The sequence below is a fragment of the Periophthalmus magnuspinnatus genome, chromosome 21 (assembly GCF_009829125.3).
Source record: "Periophthalmus magnuspinnatus isolate fPerMag1 chromosome 21, fPerMag1.2.pri, whole genome shotgun sequence".
NCBI lineage: Eukaryota > Metazoa > Chordata > Actinopteri > Gobiiformes > Gobiidae > Periophthalmus > Periophthalmus magnuspinnatus.
Genome location: NC_047146.1, coordinates 28,252,183 through 28,269,508, shown reverse-complemented (window position 1 = coordinate 28,269,508; position 17,326 = coordinate 28,252,183). Strand labels below are relative to the sequence as shown.

The following is a 17,326-nucleotide window of genomic DNA, read 5'->3' as shown; positions in this document are numbered from 1 at the left end:
AATCTAATGGGATTGTGGTGGATAAGATGTAATTACGAGTGCACTAGACTCGGGCTGCTGTGTTGAACTGTAATTATGAAGTCTCAAAGTGAGGAGCTGTGCAGGCTAGACGGAGATTTCTGATTTCCCTTGGCTCAAACGAAACATTCCAAGAGCTGTTACCAACACCCTACCCCCAAATACTGTAGAGTATGAGTGGATACACTGGAAAGTCAGCTTAATCATTATAACATTGATTTTGTATTCATAATAATAGTAATGAAAGAATACACACATGGTACCCATTAGGTATCCATATATACCTTGATATAGATCAAGAGTAGATGTCACTGCTGAGCATACAGCACAGTCAGTCCATGGTGAGACACGTACGGCTGGTGCCTCTTCGCAGTTAAAATTCAGCATATTTGAATAAAAAAAAAAAAAAACAAAGTTAAATAGAAAATAACTTTATATTACAAATCATTGGATGAATATAATCATTTCATTTATTTTTTTCTCTGTGATGACAGAGGCCTCACCTGCCTCTCCTGACTGCACGTCACTGGCCAGTGCATATATGATATTGTTCCTTCCCCAATAGCCCTACTTCAGAGCATGACCAAAAACAAGCAGCTAATGTCTTGACTGGTCTCACTGAGCAGGGGGTGGTCTGTGTGTCAGTGTGTTGGTTTAAAAGGTCCAGTGTTTCATAGTGTTAAAAAAAACAGAGCATAAGATATCAGGCACACTGAAGGTGAACAGGTGCTTCCCTCCTCACACCTACAGGCTATTCCTGTCTGCTCATATCACCTCACACATGTGCCGTGCAGTGCACTGTGCGAAGGGTGAAGAATATGCAATGAATCAATTAAAAAAATACCAAATGTGGCTGAGAATGGTAATAAATATAGGAAGGAAGTTAAAAAGTACATATTTTGTACTCAGAACAGTGTGAATGCCATTGAGGGTAGTAAACAAAAAATGTTCAATTTAGATATCTGTGTAATCCCTCATTCGTCCAGGTCTGATCCTTAGCAAAAGAAAAATATAAAATCTGTCAACTGGACAAATCGTTATAGGAGTAAAGACGTTTCGCTGCTCATCAGAGTCGCTTCTTCAGTTCTGGTCAGATTACTGGTGGACACTGCCTTATATCTATCTGCCTTATTTTTACTATGATCAGGCTAAACTCTTCAGAGACCTGATATGTTACTTGACCTGGTGGCATCACCTGCTTGCCTCCATTATTTGAATGCCATACTATGGAATATTCAAGGCAAAGTAGTGACATGCACCCAACCAGAAAAATGGATTTCCCAATGAACTATAAAATATTGTAAATGTGGTCATTCTTATAGAAATAAAGAAGTATTTACAGACAGAAAAACACTATTTTTTTGTCTAATATGGCCGGCCAGTGTGGCCCAGACTGAGTAAACATCGTGGGACCCTACAGTCACAGACGTGACTTGAAGCAGAGACAGACTAAATAATTCAAATGTCCACCCTGAGCACGTCTATGTGGGTCAACTTATAAAATAATAAGTGTCTTCTGTCCATGCTTCTCCTCACATTTCCTCTGTGACTGCAGGGACCTGCAGTCTCTGTCTGACAGCCTCTGACCCTTTCACAATAAAATCTCACATGCATCACTTCTAATATGACCTTTTAGTGAACCACTTGTCACAGCTGACTTTTGCGTAGTATAGGACCTTTTATAGTTTTAATAGACCTGGTTTGGATCTGGATTGAACTGTGCTTAGTCCAGGTAAAATTTGGATTTTGTAATGGTATTATATGCAACATCTTGACAATTTTCCCCATTCAAAAGGTTAAATATTTTGTTTTAAACTCTTAATTTCAATGGCAACAGTTCTAATAATTTATCATTTTGAAACCGATGAATAGCTGTTTTAGCTCTTTAACTCTGGTTAAATCCTGGTCTAGTCTTGCTTTAGACCTTGTTTAGTTATGGCTAGTTGGATTCAGACCTTTGTTAAACCAGTTGTAGACCTGGTTTAGCCTTGATTAGTTTCAACATGTTTTAAGATCTTGCCTTCAGTTTCCTTGCTTTCAAACTTGTCTTGTATAGGACAGCCCTGTTCCTGACCCTTTCAGAATAAAACTCCACTCGCTGCACTTTTCACACCACCCTTCACCTCCTGTGTCTGCTTTTATTTTTACATTTGTCACCAGCTCTTCACCCTTTCACCTCTGCGCCTCCAATTCCCTTGCTTCCTCTCTCCTTCTCTAGTTCCCCCCTTGACATCCATCCCAGCTCCTAGCCGCTATGACCCGTGATGCTTCCTTGGAGATTTTTGGTCAACACCCATAGACTGTTTTTCTCATTATACATGCTTGTGTGCAGTGGTCCGCTTCGTGCCTAGCTTGTCCCTGATGACCACTTGTCCCCACTCCTTCATTCTCTGTATCCCATATGAATCTCGCAGGGTCCCAACATTGACCACCCTTTGTCCTCCCTGTGCGCTACTCAAATGTCCAAAACCTAATTTCCACAAGTGCCATGTGGTAAGTTTGAAATCACAGTTTGAAGTGGAGAAAGAATGGGTGAAGTAGATTAAAGCAATCACTGGTAGGTTGCTTCTCACAGTACCATTTGTTAAAGCCACGCTACATTTTTTTTTTTTTAAACAAAAATTAGGCTAAAATAAAAGCATGTTTTTTCAGTTTGTGTTTAATGCACTGAAAAAACTGAATGCACTTGCATCTCCACAAACCTGACTCTTCCTTGGCAGAGGAACTGGAAACAGTTCCTTTAGATATAATCTTACGCAGCATGTTATAAAATGTATTAATCCAATTATATGCATTTCAGTAGACTATAGGGCAGTTTAGTAGCCCTAGTTTAGACCTGGTTTAGTCTGGTTTAGTCTGGTTTCTGCCATAGTAACTCCTGCTGTCAATATGTTTTATAATATTTTAGATTTTTATATAGCTTCTATTATTATAACTCCAACCATTATCGTTACCAAGGTGGTGAGTCTTGATCAAGAACATAACGGCATTAACTGGCTATAGTTGGAATTGAATTGCCAACTTTCTGGTTATACCTGGCTTGCTGTCACCTTAAGTTTAGCATGACAAACCCCAACTCCCTCCCTTTGTCAACCCAAAATAAATGCATGTATCACGTTTCATTTTGACCAATTATGCACTTCAAAATCATTAATTTTCTTGTTCTGAGAAAACATAAAATGGTAATTAATTAAAACAGGATTTCTCAGAGGCTTGGCTGGCTGGCCTTCTGTTATATTATGATTTTTGCCTGGTTTAGATCCTATTTTCTTCTGGCAGTGATGACAAAGACACGCACATGCTCAGTTCATATGTAAGCGCATGTTTTGCAGTGCAATCCAGCCAAACCATCTGGAGTCCTGTGGGTTTTCATGGGGCTTATAGCAGCAGAAGTGAACTCCCACCAACGTGATCGATGCATAAAACAAGGAAATTACAGAAGAGAGGGATGCGGAGAGATGGGGTGGTGATGGATAGTATGGACATGCTCAATGTGAGGCTAAATGTATATGTATATATTATAAACCTAAGCAAAATTAACCATCCGATTGTATCAATTTGACAAGAAATGAATAGTGTATTTTTAAAGTTGCCCTATGCGACTTTTATTGTGGGGAGTGAAATTGTCTTCAGTGAGATTGCTTTGTCTGGGATGTTCCACAGTATGACATTAAATTGATTTATCTCCATGAAGACATTTGGTCATATTACAGATCTGTGGAGTAGTAACCTCATTCACTTTCCAAATGCATGTTGTTCTTATAATGAAATATCCACGGGTGTCATAAATAACTAGCTGACAAAAGCATATTACGTCTTCTTTAATGTTAGCATTTATCAAATATATCATATTTAAGAGCAGTGAAATGTCAAGCTGATTACCCAAATTAGGCCATTATCAATTAAATAATATGCATTTTTACAGTAATCTCCATTATTCCTATTTTCATTTAACTTTACTGTTTTATAGGTAACATTTTGGATAACTTTTCATTGTTCAAAAGATAAGACTTGTTGTTTTGAATTGTTAATTGCTATCGGAATGGTGCTAATTTTTTTATCACTATGAAACCCATGGTTATGGTGAAAAGCGACACAATATAAATACACTACGATTGCCAGCTGCTACTAATCTTGACTTGTCAAAACTTCACTGCCAGATTTTTAGCAACTCCTCAGACATTTCACTTGTATCGTGCTGTATGGAGCGGACACACAGCTTTAAGGACAGATGGATGCTCTCCCCAGAACAGCGCCCCCTACTGAGACTGTCGCCCAGAAGTGATGACCCTGCTCCTCACACTTCTTCCACACTCTCTCTCCTGGGGGTGGGGCCTGATCAGACCTCCACGGGCTGACACAGGCTGTTATGGGTGTAGTCTTTATTGTGTGATTGTAAATGCATATCCAACACAATCATGCCAAAATATTCACAAACTTAAAGGTGCATTATGTAACTTTTCTGATAGGAGGTCTGCCACTTGATTTTCTCCAGTGGGATATTGATTTGCCTGGAATACTCCACAATATTTCATTAAAGCTATCTATCTTGCATTTATTCAAGTACTGCTTTTATAGCTCAAAAATACATTGGGAATCATGTATTCTTAATGTGTGTGGTGCCACCTCTCCACAGATCTGACATGTAGTTTGGTCTGGTCACGTCGCCTACTAATACCCTCCAGACATTATCCTGACGGCCGTAAAATATAATAAAATATTAGCATTTACCAATTAGCATGTTTTGTTGTATGACCATATTCAACACATATGGGCAAATTAGGATTGCTGCCAAAGCGATTAACAATTCAAAACTAAATAGTGAAAAGCATGGAAAATGAATATATACAAGCTTATTTTTTTTAAATTTGATTTTATATTCTATTGTCTGGTCGACATAAATGACAAATATGTTTATATGCATGTAAACTAGGTTTTTTCCATAGAGATGCCTGCCTTTGCCAAGACCCACCTCTCTGTACACTTTGATATGATGAGCACACACACACCAGTCCCCATAGACCTGGAGATCCAGAGCAGGTTTACCAGGGCAAGTGAGGGGGAAGAGAGGGGGATTATGGGAAATGACAACAACAACAACCCAAACAATGTCTTAATCTCTGTCACACAATAGAGCTGTGGTTTTGCTAAATACTGCACGTTCTTGGGTCATGTGGATGGAAACATCCACATTTAAACCAGTTGTCAAAACACCTGAGATTGTATTTTGATTATGATCGACTGTATGGCATTGCTTCATGGGACAAGATGTGTTTGTTGAAAGTTGAGTTTATTTATAGTCTGGTTTGGGGCTCTACAATTATTCAATGAAAACGTTGTTCCTTTAGTCATCAAAATATGACATTGATGAAAATGTGTAGTTGACATAATGAAACTTGCCGAGATTATATTAAAGATACAGATTGAACTATAGGGATTTTTTTCATGGCCGTTGCCAAGACTGATTGTTTAGAATCCACAGCAACTGGTGACGCTGTTGATGTTTTGGGGCCAATATGTAGGGCAAGTTTTGAGTATTTTCCACATATCCTGAAATTTTTACTTACTACAAACTAACTCAGATCTTTATTTTACCACAATCCTATCACAGAGCTGTGTAGTCACATTTTTTGCGATTAATCTCTTTGCAATAAGTAAGTGTTATATCTGTCAATCTCAATTTGAAAAATGCATTTATTTGTGAAAAAACTAAAAAGATTATCTCATATTTAAATGTATGTATTTGTATCAACTATTGCCGGGTCGCAGGGGCAGCAGTCTAAGCAGGGACTCCCAGACTTCCCTCACCCCAGACACATCCTCCAGCTCCTCCGGTGGGACCCCAAGGCGTTTCTAGGCCAGCCGAGAGACATAGCCCAACCAACGTGTCCTGAGTCTTCCTCGGATCCGACACAGTGACCACATCACTGCAGACGCTACACCGATCCGCCTGTCGATCTCACGCTCCATTCGTCCCTCACTCGTGAACAAGACCCCAAGATAGTTGAACTCCTCAACTTGAGGCAGAGGCTCCCCACCCACCCGAAGAGGGCAATGTTTAATTAATCATTTTTAAAATCAGGATTCTGACTTATCTAATTGTGAATGATCAGCTTGTGTCTTTTTAATCAAGAGGTCTAAAGCCAGTTCTCTGTCAGTAAAAGCATGTGGTTTGGAGCACTGTTCAGACTATGGAGTAAGAAATTTGACATTTTTTTCAGTTTTTAATGGAATTCTTTATTGTTTGTGTTCAGGCCATTCATATTGAAATGCATATTTTATTTGCTTTTAATTAGATCAAATTAAATCAAAAATGGGGATTGATCAGGGAGGAGGAGGAGGAAGAGAAGAAAGAGGTCAGAGGAGGAAGAGGAGCAGTAGGAGGAGAAGGAAGAGGAGGAGGAAGAAGAAAAAGCAGATATGACTGAAAAAAGCTTCTCATTTATCTGGTGATGAAAGGAGAGTGTCAGCAGCCTGTTCTAATGCCCCCCCTGAGATGACCTGTACTACAGTCAGCACAGAGAGAGAGAGAGAGAGAGAGAGAAAGAGAAAGAGAGAAACAAGGCTATTATGTCAGTACTCTACATAAATCAGTGAATGTGAATGCCTAAGAGTATTTTTGGCGTTTGCAGTTTGGGTGTGAGAAAATGCTGTGCTGGTGTTCACAAGACCATTTCAAGAATGTACCACTTTAAAAGACTCATATTATGCTATTTTCTGATTTGTTATTTCTTTATCACAAACATACCTGGAGTTGTATTTTGTTTCATTCACACGTTTAATACAGAAACTCTGCATATTTAGGCTGAGTTCTTCTCTCAAACAGAAAACACTGTGTGTCATGTGGTAAAACAAGAAGTGCTCAACTGTGTTTTTAAACTCTATGCACCTTCACTAGAATCATTTGGATGATTTCAGCCCTGGAATTGTCAATCTGTACTGAATTAAAGGTAAAAGGCATATAGCTGTTGAAAACTACTGCTTTGTGACATCACAAGTTGGAACACAGCATGTTGAGCTTTGGAGATGTAGACAGACTAAAAATACTCAAATACTCAAACATGTGTGATGGAACAAAACATGACTAGGTATGTTTTTGATGATGCAAGCACATGGCTTAATGTTCACAAGAATTTATTTTGTGTGATAAAGGATCTTGAAATAGAAACTTTAATTTTCCTTTATTCTATTTTATACAACATGCATTAAAGGTGCCCCTAGCTGCATCTACAAATGCTCTCCATAAATATAATAAACAGAACCGGTGACAAAGGGCAGCCCTGGCGGAGTCCAACATGCACCAGGAACAGGTCTGACTTACTGCCGGCAATGCGAACACAGCTCCTGCTCCGGTCATACAAGGACCGGACAGTCCTTAGCAAAGAGCTGTTCCAGTGTTCCGCGACCAGGACGAAAACCACACTGCTCCTCCTGAATCCGAGGTTCGACTATCAGTCGGATTCTCCTCTCCAGTGCCCTGGAATAGACCTTTCCGGGAAGGCTGAGGAGTGTGATTCCCCTGTAATTGGAACACACCCTCCGGTCCCCCTTCTTATACACAGGGACGACCACCCCGGTCTGCCATTCCACAGGTACTGTCCCCGACCGCCACGTGATGTTGCAAAGACGTGTCAGCCAAGACAGCCCCATAACATCCAGAGACCTGATGTACTCAGGACAGATCTCATCCACCCCCGGAGCCTTGCCACCGAGGAGCTTGCCAACCACCTCAGTGACTTCAGCCAGGGTGATCGACGAGTCCGCGTCTGGCCTGGCTCCAGGGTGGGGCCCCGGTAATGCCAGTCCGGGTGATGTAACTGGCCTTGTTGGTTTCCTCTTCATGTAGGGCTTCTGAACCACTCTTAGTCAGACCCGTCTCCCAGGACCTGTTTGCCATGGGTGACCCTACCAGGGGCATGAAGCCCCCGACAACATAGCTCCCAGGATCATTTGGGTGCTCAAACCCCTCCACCAGGTGACGGTTCAGGGATAGTGCACCTTTAAAATACATACTTCTCTATTTGTTACATTGCACATATGGATGGTGTGTTGGAGCCAGCACTGCACGGGAATAGAAGATGACCCCAGTCACATTCATTTTCAAGCATTTGAATAGTGAAATATTAGCATGTAGCAATTAGCATGTTTTGTTTTATGACTATATTCAAAGGATATGAGTTTCAAAGTGGTGAAAAGTTTGGATTGGTGCCATAGGTATTCATAATTTAAAACAAAATATTGAAAAACGCTCAAAATGAACAGATAGGAGTCCCCATGGATAAAAGCAAGGGGGTATATTAATACAGTACTGTGGAACATGTGTGAGATCCCCATGGAAATGAGAAGGTGGCAGATTCTCCACTGGAAAAGTTACATAGAGCATCTTTAAAATACATATGCCTGCATTTGTTATGAGAACCAGATCATTACCTTTTGATTAACTTTCTTCATTCTCACAGTTCTGGAAAATCTTTCTTGACTTTTTTAACATTAAAATGAGGCCAATCCAATTGGGAGTAACATGTGACCGGAAAGGTGGTAATAGCAAAACCAGGTTCAGTTTCCGTAAAGCTTTCCATTTTAATTAAAGTCCCATTCATTTTAAATACCCATGGCTCATTTCTATATGCACTGCTGGGTATTGGTACAGCCCATTCACTGATGACAACTTTTAAACTGTCCAATATGTTTAACTGAAAAATTCAAACTGTGTCGGCCCCTTAACATGGACCAGATGGTAAAGAAAATGTATCCTTCGGCGATGATGTCACACGGACAGGTTCTGGCTGCACAGCTGTAATTGACCATTGCACCAGTGTAAAATTTGGGCTTGCGGTCAAACTATAGCACCATATATTCCATCTCGTATTTCCATCCTGCTGTATCAAAATGTATGTGTGGGCTTACATGTGAGCATGTGTCAAATGCTTTACGGTCCCCCTCTGTAAAATGAATCTATAGTTTGGTGACTGGTGCCAAGGGTGTAGGGAGTTAAATAGCATTGGTGGAGTAAAAGTCTATATCTATATATCTATGTCCGTGTGTGTGTGTGTGTGTGTGTGTGTGTGTGTGTGTGTGTGTGTGTGTGTGTGTGTGTGTGTGTATATATATATATATATATATATATATATATATATATATATATATATATATATATATATATATATATATATATATATATATATATATATATATATATATACATACACCAGCTGAGCTGGCTGTTGCCCCATTCACTAGATTCAGTTAAATTTAAGTGTATTTACATCACATTTAAAACAACTTCAGGTGACCAAAGTGCTTCACATAAAAGTAAAAACCAAACAAAAAAACAAATATACAGATAACACGACATATAGGAGAAGAACACAGTAGACAAATTCAAATTGTTTCAGTACCCTTATAAAAAATCTTTGATACTACAGCTGCCATTGTTTTAGCTTGATTCAAATGGCTTCACTCACTGTGTCAGCAGATGCAATAGAGCTTGGGATTGAATGTCAAAAATCTGATGTTACTGGACAGATATGGCAAATGTCCTTAATAAATTTTTTATAGTATAGTATAGTATAATATAATATAGTATAGTCAATAGTATAAAAGTAAAAAAAAAAAAAGAGCCCTAGGAACAACCCAACAGCTGCTGGGTCGCAACTGGTAAATCCATAAGTTTAGCATTTCGTAAACTCTCCATTAGCTTACAGGTCCCCCATATTTTATCATCTATGTTATAATGTTGCTGCTGGAATTGCCATTCCCTACTGAACTGAAGGTAAAAGGTAGCTGTTAACTTGAGCACTTCATGACATCTTAAGTTGGAGGCAGACTAATAGACCAGGATAAATCAAACATGTGTGAACAAAACAAAACAAACAAGACTTGTTGACAAGGTATGTTTTTGATGAGGTAACAGCATTCTAATATAGCTTAAAGCTTACAAGAGTCAATTTTGTGTAAAACAGGACTTTTAACAAGTGAAAAGTAGTAGTGTATAGTAATAGTGTGAATAGTAGTGTATCTTACCTTGTGATTCTTGCCATGTCTGTAGACCATCCAGTCCTCTCCATTGGTGCTGACCTCCAGTTTAAAGGCGGTGACGTAATATGACTTCTGAGTCTCTTTGGAAATGGCTCCCTGTGTGGCAATCCCCGTGAGCACTTTGAGAACATGAAGATCCACCTTAGAGATCAAAAAGAGATTTAATTCAATGATTCAATTAAATGTGCATATTTATACCAAATTTAATATATATATGGAACAGTATTGATACTTTGCAGTGATGCCATGCTGGGGGGTTCTGCATAGCCACTTCCCTCTGGCAGGAGGCAACGGTCCATTGATACCAGAACCTCTCGTCATAAGAACAATTTCTTCCCCTCTGCTGTTGGACTCATGAACTCTTTGTAATATCTGTATCAATTGACGCTTTAGAATATCTTTACTAAACTGGACACTTTATAATACCATTCACTTTAATAAGTCATGTTTGCACTGTTGTTCTGATGTTGTTGTATGTATCTACCTCTAAGACTATTATTACTTAGACTACTATTATTTTTAAGCATATCTTTTTTAACTTTATGCATGCCCTTATTTGTATTTATTCGGTGTTTTATGTTGCACTTTATCACCAAAGAAAGTTCCTAGTTTGTGAGTTGTGTTCACTGATGATGGCAATAAAAGTCTTCTGATCTGATATGTGTCTATGGAGGGATTTTCAGCAGTTACAATAGTGACACTAATGCATGCATCATGCATTAGCAAACACAGCCCAGTCTTTGGATGGTCTGAAAACAACACATTTTTAGAGGCCTGGGATCCCAAAAATGTGAGCATGGCTAACTGACAAACTGTTGGCTAATGCCAGCTAGTTTGTGACTGTAATTTGAGAGGACTTGTTTAATAGTATGAAAGGGGGAATGTTGTTGACATCAGAGCAAAGTACATATTAATCCTCTGTAAATCAATAAATGTGTGTTGTTTTTTTTAAGTTTTTTTTTAGTTTTCTAAAAATGTACTTTAATATTGAAGTAAATGAGGTGAAATCATGCCTTTACTTCTCTTAAAGTTTCTTAAAGTTTAGTGCATTAGTTGTAGTAATAATGGTAACTGTAACTATAAAAAGGGTTGTCTAAGTAAAAAAAAAAAAAGCTTTGTAATTCTAGTCGAAGTAAGAAAGAAAGCTAATCACATGTCTCATATTGTAGTTTGCATATGAATTTGTGTTATTCAGTATGTTTTATGTCAGATGTCCTCACTTTTGCAAACTTTAAACTATTATTTTATGTTATTACGTTTTTCACCAACATTTAGAACTTCTACATGAGTAAACTTATTTCAAATGAACAATATTTTTACTCCAATTTTGATCTATTTTACTTGTTAATCTTCTGTATGCAACCTCAGTTCTGAGCTCCTTAATCCCGGACGTCTCCTTTCACCTCACCTTATATCCCTTGCCCTTGGCCCCTCCCTTCTCTGTATGTCCATCTCTGCTCAGGTCGATATAATGACCCAGGGCTCATTTTCATTTCCTTCCATACAAACCAATCAGGCCCACTCGCCCTCAATGTGTACGTTACACTACGTGGACAGCATAATGCTAGCTTCAGCAACGATGTAAGGACTAAAGGCATTCAATTTTGTTTAATTTATTCAAGTATTTGTATATATTGAAAAGTAAAAGAAAATGAAAATGAAGTGTAGATAGCACTGACCCTATTAACAATGTCTATAATATGAATCTATATAACCTGATTTGTCTGTAAAATATTAAACAGTAGAGCAAGTAAAAAGACTATACCAGTCACTAAATCAGGACAACTCCATTACTAAATCAGTACTAAACCAGGCCTAAACCAGGGCTGAACAAGGAACCAACCAGGACTAAACCGGACAAAAAATCAAATAAAGAAGGAAAAAACTAGGACTACATCCAGACCTAAACCAGGACTAATACAGAAATAAACCAGCCCGAATCCAGGAATGAACCAGAACAAAATAAAAAAAAACAAAAGCAGGACTAAACAGACAGAACAAGTCAACATATAGTAGAAGAATTGGATCAAACCATGACTAAACCAGAATTAAACCAGGACTACAGAAACTGCTGTAATTTAAAGGGCCCATATTACGCTAGATCTGTTATAATGTTGTATGCTCATCAAAAACGTAATCAGAGTTGTGTATTGCTTCATTCACAGTTCGTCTCTCAAACAGAAAAAACTTTGTTCCACCTGTTGATGTCATGTAATACAAGTGCTCTACTGTGCTGTTGTCAGCTTTGGAATTGCCTGTATCTACTGAAAAAAACAGTAAAAGGTAGCTGTTAACTTGAAAAGTACCACTTCATGACATGGCAAGGTGGAACAGAACATTCTGAGGTTTGGAGACTAATAATAAAGGATTACTCAAACGTGTGAAAGAAACAAAACATACCTCCAGATATGTTTTTGAGGAGGTAACATCATTATAACATGGCTTAAAGCTCATAAGACTCAAACACAAGACACTAATTGAAACACAAGACTTCGCTATTAAAATATACATACTTTAGTAAGAACTATTCCATTGTTACCACTGGTTCAAGAGTCCACTAAAGCCCCCTAGTCCTCCCAGGTTGTGCTATGCTGACCAGATAATGTGCAGGAGGTGATTAGCAGTCAGAGGGAGAACAGGCATGTTGTCGGATCAATCACAGCCTGATCAATTATTGGTGAATGTAAATGACCCCGATCAAAAGAACGCTAAGCTGTCTGCCACCTCTACACCACAAGATTTCTAAATACCTCTTTCTAACCCTATAACATATACTGAATCATTTGGGTAATGAAAGGAATAAATAGTATAGTAATGCTACAGTCATCATAATAGTAAAACAGTAATAATAGTAGTGCTTAGAATTTGTTTAGTATAGTATAGTACAGTATTGTCACAATGTGTAATCCTACCCACACGTCTTTAAGCAGCAGAAAACAAATGCATGTGTACCTGATTATATTTTTTGTTATTACAGCAGCAGTTACAATAGTAGCAGTGGTAGTAGGAGCGGTGTTGTACATAAAGAATTATATGCAAGCATTACAGTATCCATTTAAACATTTACTCTAAGAGTAAAAAGTAAACGTATTTTACACAGATTTTGTCAAATGTGTCAAATGTTAGATGTATAGATTAAAAGATTATACATATTTTGGTCAACAGTTGCAAAACATATCAATTAACTTTTCTCCTGAATTTATTTATTTTTACTCAAAGCCGAAGCTTGAACTTAAAAGCTTTAGCCAGGATGTTGCCATGAACATGATAACAATAACCCCTTAAATCTGATGAAAAGTACTTTTTACTTTTTAGTCCTGTTCAAAAATGTAGTAGAGTAGAAAGCGCAGATACCTGCTCTGATAAGTAATGAAATAAATGTAAAAAGTACACACTGTAAAATGCACTTAAGTATTTCAGATATCTGTACAGTAAATAGTACTATTAGTTCTATTTCATCCCTTCTGACCACCAGAGACGGTGCTTCAAGCACTGAATGATCACTCTTGCGCATGTGCAGATCGAGATTTAATAGCAACAAATTCACCTATGACCTTCCGGTGACCCATGTGAGGCTGTATAGTCACGTGATTCCAGAAGCACAGTCCCTTTTTTCTTCTCGCGCTTAGGTGGCTACTCACAGATACTGCTTTGTACCACAGTTATTTTCCCATTTTCTTTGGTGGCAGCTTATTGCTCAGAGTCCCGTGACCTGTGATTGGAGTATATCACAGTCGAGTTGCGAGTGCGACTCGCCCCTCAGAGGCTGTGTAAGCTGCACAGGGCTTGGTGGAGTGCCTCACCTGGAGCGGGTAGGTCCCTGACGCCGGTGAGGTGCACGTTTTTCACAAAGATAGTCTATGGTAAGTAGTTTCTGCATTTTTTGTTGGAAGCGATACCGGGTTCGGTGGAGCTGGTTTGTATTTGCTGCCGTTTTCGGCTCAACTTGACTTTGTGTTGATTGTTGCCGCATTCAGCGAAACTACCATTGTTATTTTAGAACCGTGTTCAGTTCTTGAGCTTGTTTTTTCATGCCTTCAGGTGCATGCTCTAACACCAGCAGTGGTTACTGTTCACTTTGAGTTTGGGAGTATAATATATTTTAATTGTAGCATACCACCAGTGGCATTTTCAGCGCGACATGGTAGTTTTTTAATTAATTCATTTATTTTTTTAGCTCAGTTGGTGGATCAAGAGTGGCGTTTTCTGCTCGACCTGATCTACCGTTGGTTTGATGGAGTCCATGTGCTGTAGAGTTTGCATGGCCCCGCTTCAACCTGAAGATGGACATGATTTGTGCCCCTTATGTTTAGGTGTGGACCACCTTAGGGAAGGTTAGACAGAGAATGCTTGCATGACTTGCAGCATTATGCCTAGATCCCTACGTGCTGACCGCCTGGCCGCGTTTGGAGAAGGTGGGACCGCGGTGCCCTCCGATATACATGACACCCAGTTGCCAGTGAGCGGGAAGGTGATGAGAAAGCGCTCTGCTGTTGGCGTTTCCCCTATAAGTGTAGCAAAGGGGATCGCTCTGCGGGATTATCCTCGGAGGTGGACAGCCTTTCTTCAGAGCTCAATAGAATGAAAGCTCTCATTGAGTCCATGCAGACTCAGGATAGTGACCAGCGGACTGCTCAGCAGAAGATGGTTTCTGTTTGTGAGGATGATACCCTGTCTGTGACGGCATCAGAGAGGCTTCTTCGGGGGAAGCAAACAGATTGCCCTGTCTGGGTCTCACTGAGAGACAACAACAGCCTGTTGGGTCAGGATGCACTGGCTCACGACTGGCCTCACAACAACAACAACAAAAACAAACTTTATTTATAAAGCACTTTTCATTTCAACATCTTTACATATTCTGTCTTGATTTAGACCTAGTCCTGATTCAGTTCTGTCACTTCCACTACTGTTACTAGTTCTGCTACCAGTGGTGGAAGGTAACAAGTAAAACGAAAGTTACGTATGTAACTACGGTTCTATGAATCCGGGATGACCGCCAGAGGCGGTGCTTCAAGCACTCTTGCGCATGCGCAGGTCGAGATTTCATAACAACAAATTCACCTATCACCTTCCGGTGACCCACGTGAGGCTATATAGTCACGTGACTCCAGAATCACAGTCCCTTAACCTTCTCGTGAGGGCACGAGGATTCCAAAGGACAGAGACCTCTGGAAGTCATCCGGAATTCATTGAACCGTAAAATACGTAACTTTCGTTCTATTTCATCCCTTCTGACCACCAGAGATGGTGCTTCAAGCACTGGATGGTATGGTCACGAGGAATCCACAGACCGCATCAAGCAAAACCTACCTCATAGCGAAGCGAGCGAGTGTTACATGATGGAGTCATGTAACACTCCATCCAGAGGATGGGGGACCGCTACTTTCACTCGGTAAAATCTGGCAGACGTGGAGGGTGAGGTCCAAGAGGCCACAGCATAGATCACATTCAGGGGACACCTTCGGGCATCAGCCACCACTGTGAGGCATAAACATGTTTAAAGGTCTCTACAACCCACCGAGACAGGCATTGTGTAAAAAGAGCCTGACCCTTATATGGATTGGCATAACACACAAACAAACTTTTCAACCGTCGCATACCTGCTGTAACTTGTATATAAACCTCCAATGAGCGAACAGAGCATAAAGGTTCTGTGGTAGATTCCGTGCCAAACCTCGTCAACTGGGGCGGTTGGGCATTATCTGTAGAAGATAACACCTTAGGGATGAAAGAGACAATAGGCCAGAGAGTTATGTCTGAGCCATCAGCATGCCATCTACAGCAGTTCACCCACCCGCTTACCTTAAGCCATGGCAAGGAGAAATGCAGCCTTAAAGGACAGCCAATTAATGTCTGCCTGGGCAATAGGCTCAAATGGCCATTGGCCATGTAGGTGGGTGAAGCCGTCTGGCACCTTTCAAAAAACGGTCCACAGTGCTACCAGACCACGATCCTGTAAAAAGTCCAAGATAGCAGAGACTGAACAGTGCACCTCATCTTGTCCATGTCTCCTGCACCATTCCTCAAATAGCTTCAGCCGCCGCATTGATGGTGCCCAGGCATTGCAGATCGTATGTTCTATTCCTCCAGCATACTCTGAGAATGCAACACCAGGCCCTGCCGAGGCCTCATCCATAGCTGGAGGCGATTGGGATGGGGATGGAGTATCCGTCCCCCCAGCTGGGACAAGAGGTCCGTCCTGACGGGAAGGCGCATTGGAGAGCTGCAACAGAGTCTGTGCAGAAGTGGGAACCAGATCCTCGCTGGCCAGAATGGAGCAACCAGCAAAAGTGTCCCTGCTGCAGAACTCTCAGGAGTGTTTGATAAATCGGGGGAAAAGGAGGAAAGGGGTAGAGGGGAACGTTTTATGGCCCCCGTCTATGGAACAGTCTGCCGGAGGACCTCAGGGCCACAGAGAACATTCAGGTTTTTAAAAGCAGGCTCAAGACCCATCTTTTTAGCATAGCTTTTGACTAGTATTTATCACTTTAGTTTACTTCTCTATTTATTTAGGCTTATTTAGGCTGGCTAGTGTGTTTATGTTGATATCCATGTTTTACTTATGTTTTATTTGCTTGTTTAGCTTTGACTTATTTTATTATTTTTAATAATTTTAGATTTGCCAGTGTTTCCTCTGAGGAGCCCTCTGCACCGGGAGCTGTGGTTGGATGTGGCTCCTGGGCCCTGGCTCGTGGGCCCTGGAGGTTTGGTCTTGACCTCATCTCTTCTCTGGGCCCTGGGCTGGTGTTCTGTGGCTGCGGGTGACCCTGCTCCTGGTGCAGATGGTTCCTCTGGTGGCGCTCTCTCATCTGGTTCATCTTTATCCATCCTATGGCACTTAAACATATTTTAATTAAACCAAAGGTATTTTAACATGTGTTGGGGTGGAGGGTGGGATTTTTCTTGTATGAAAAGTGCTTTATAAATAAAGTTTGTTTTTGTTGTTGTTGTTGTGAGGCCAGTCGTGAGCCAGTGCATCCTGACCCAACAGGCTGTTGTTGTCTCTCAGTGAGACCCAGACAGGGCAATCTGTTTGCTTCCCCCGAAGAAGCCTCTCTGATGCCGTCACAGACAGGGTATCATCCTCACAAACAGAAACCATCTTCTGCTGAGCAGTCCGCTGGTCACTATCCTGAGTCTGCATGGACTCAATGAGAGCTTTCATTCTATTGAGCTCTGAAGAAAGGCTGTCCACCTCCGAGGATAATCCCGCAGAGCGATCCCCTTTGCTACACTTGTGCGGAATAGGGGAAACGCCAACAGCAGAGCG

General features: G+C 40.4%; 1 protein-coding gene across 1 annotated transcript in view; it reads right to left on the bottom strand.

The window, feature by feature from the left end:
• LOC117389682 (neuropilin-2-like) overlaps window positions 1-17,326 on the bottom strand; it is a 174,885-nt gene that overhangs the window by 79,550 nt on the left and 78,009 nt on the right. Inside the window, exon 7 of the mRNA XM_033987394.2 lies at window positions 10,042-10,197. Coding sequence (XP_033843285.1) covers window positions 10,042-10,197 — 156 coding nt within the window. The remainder of the gene's footprint in view (window positions 1-10,041; window positions 10,198-17,326) is intronic.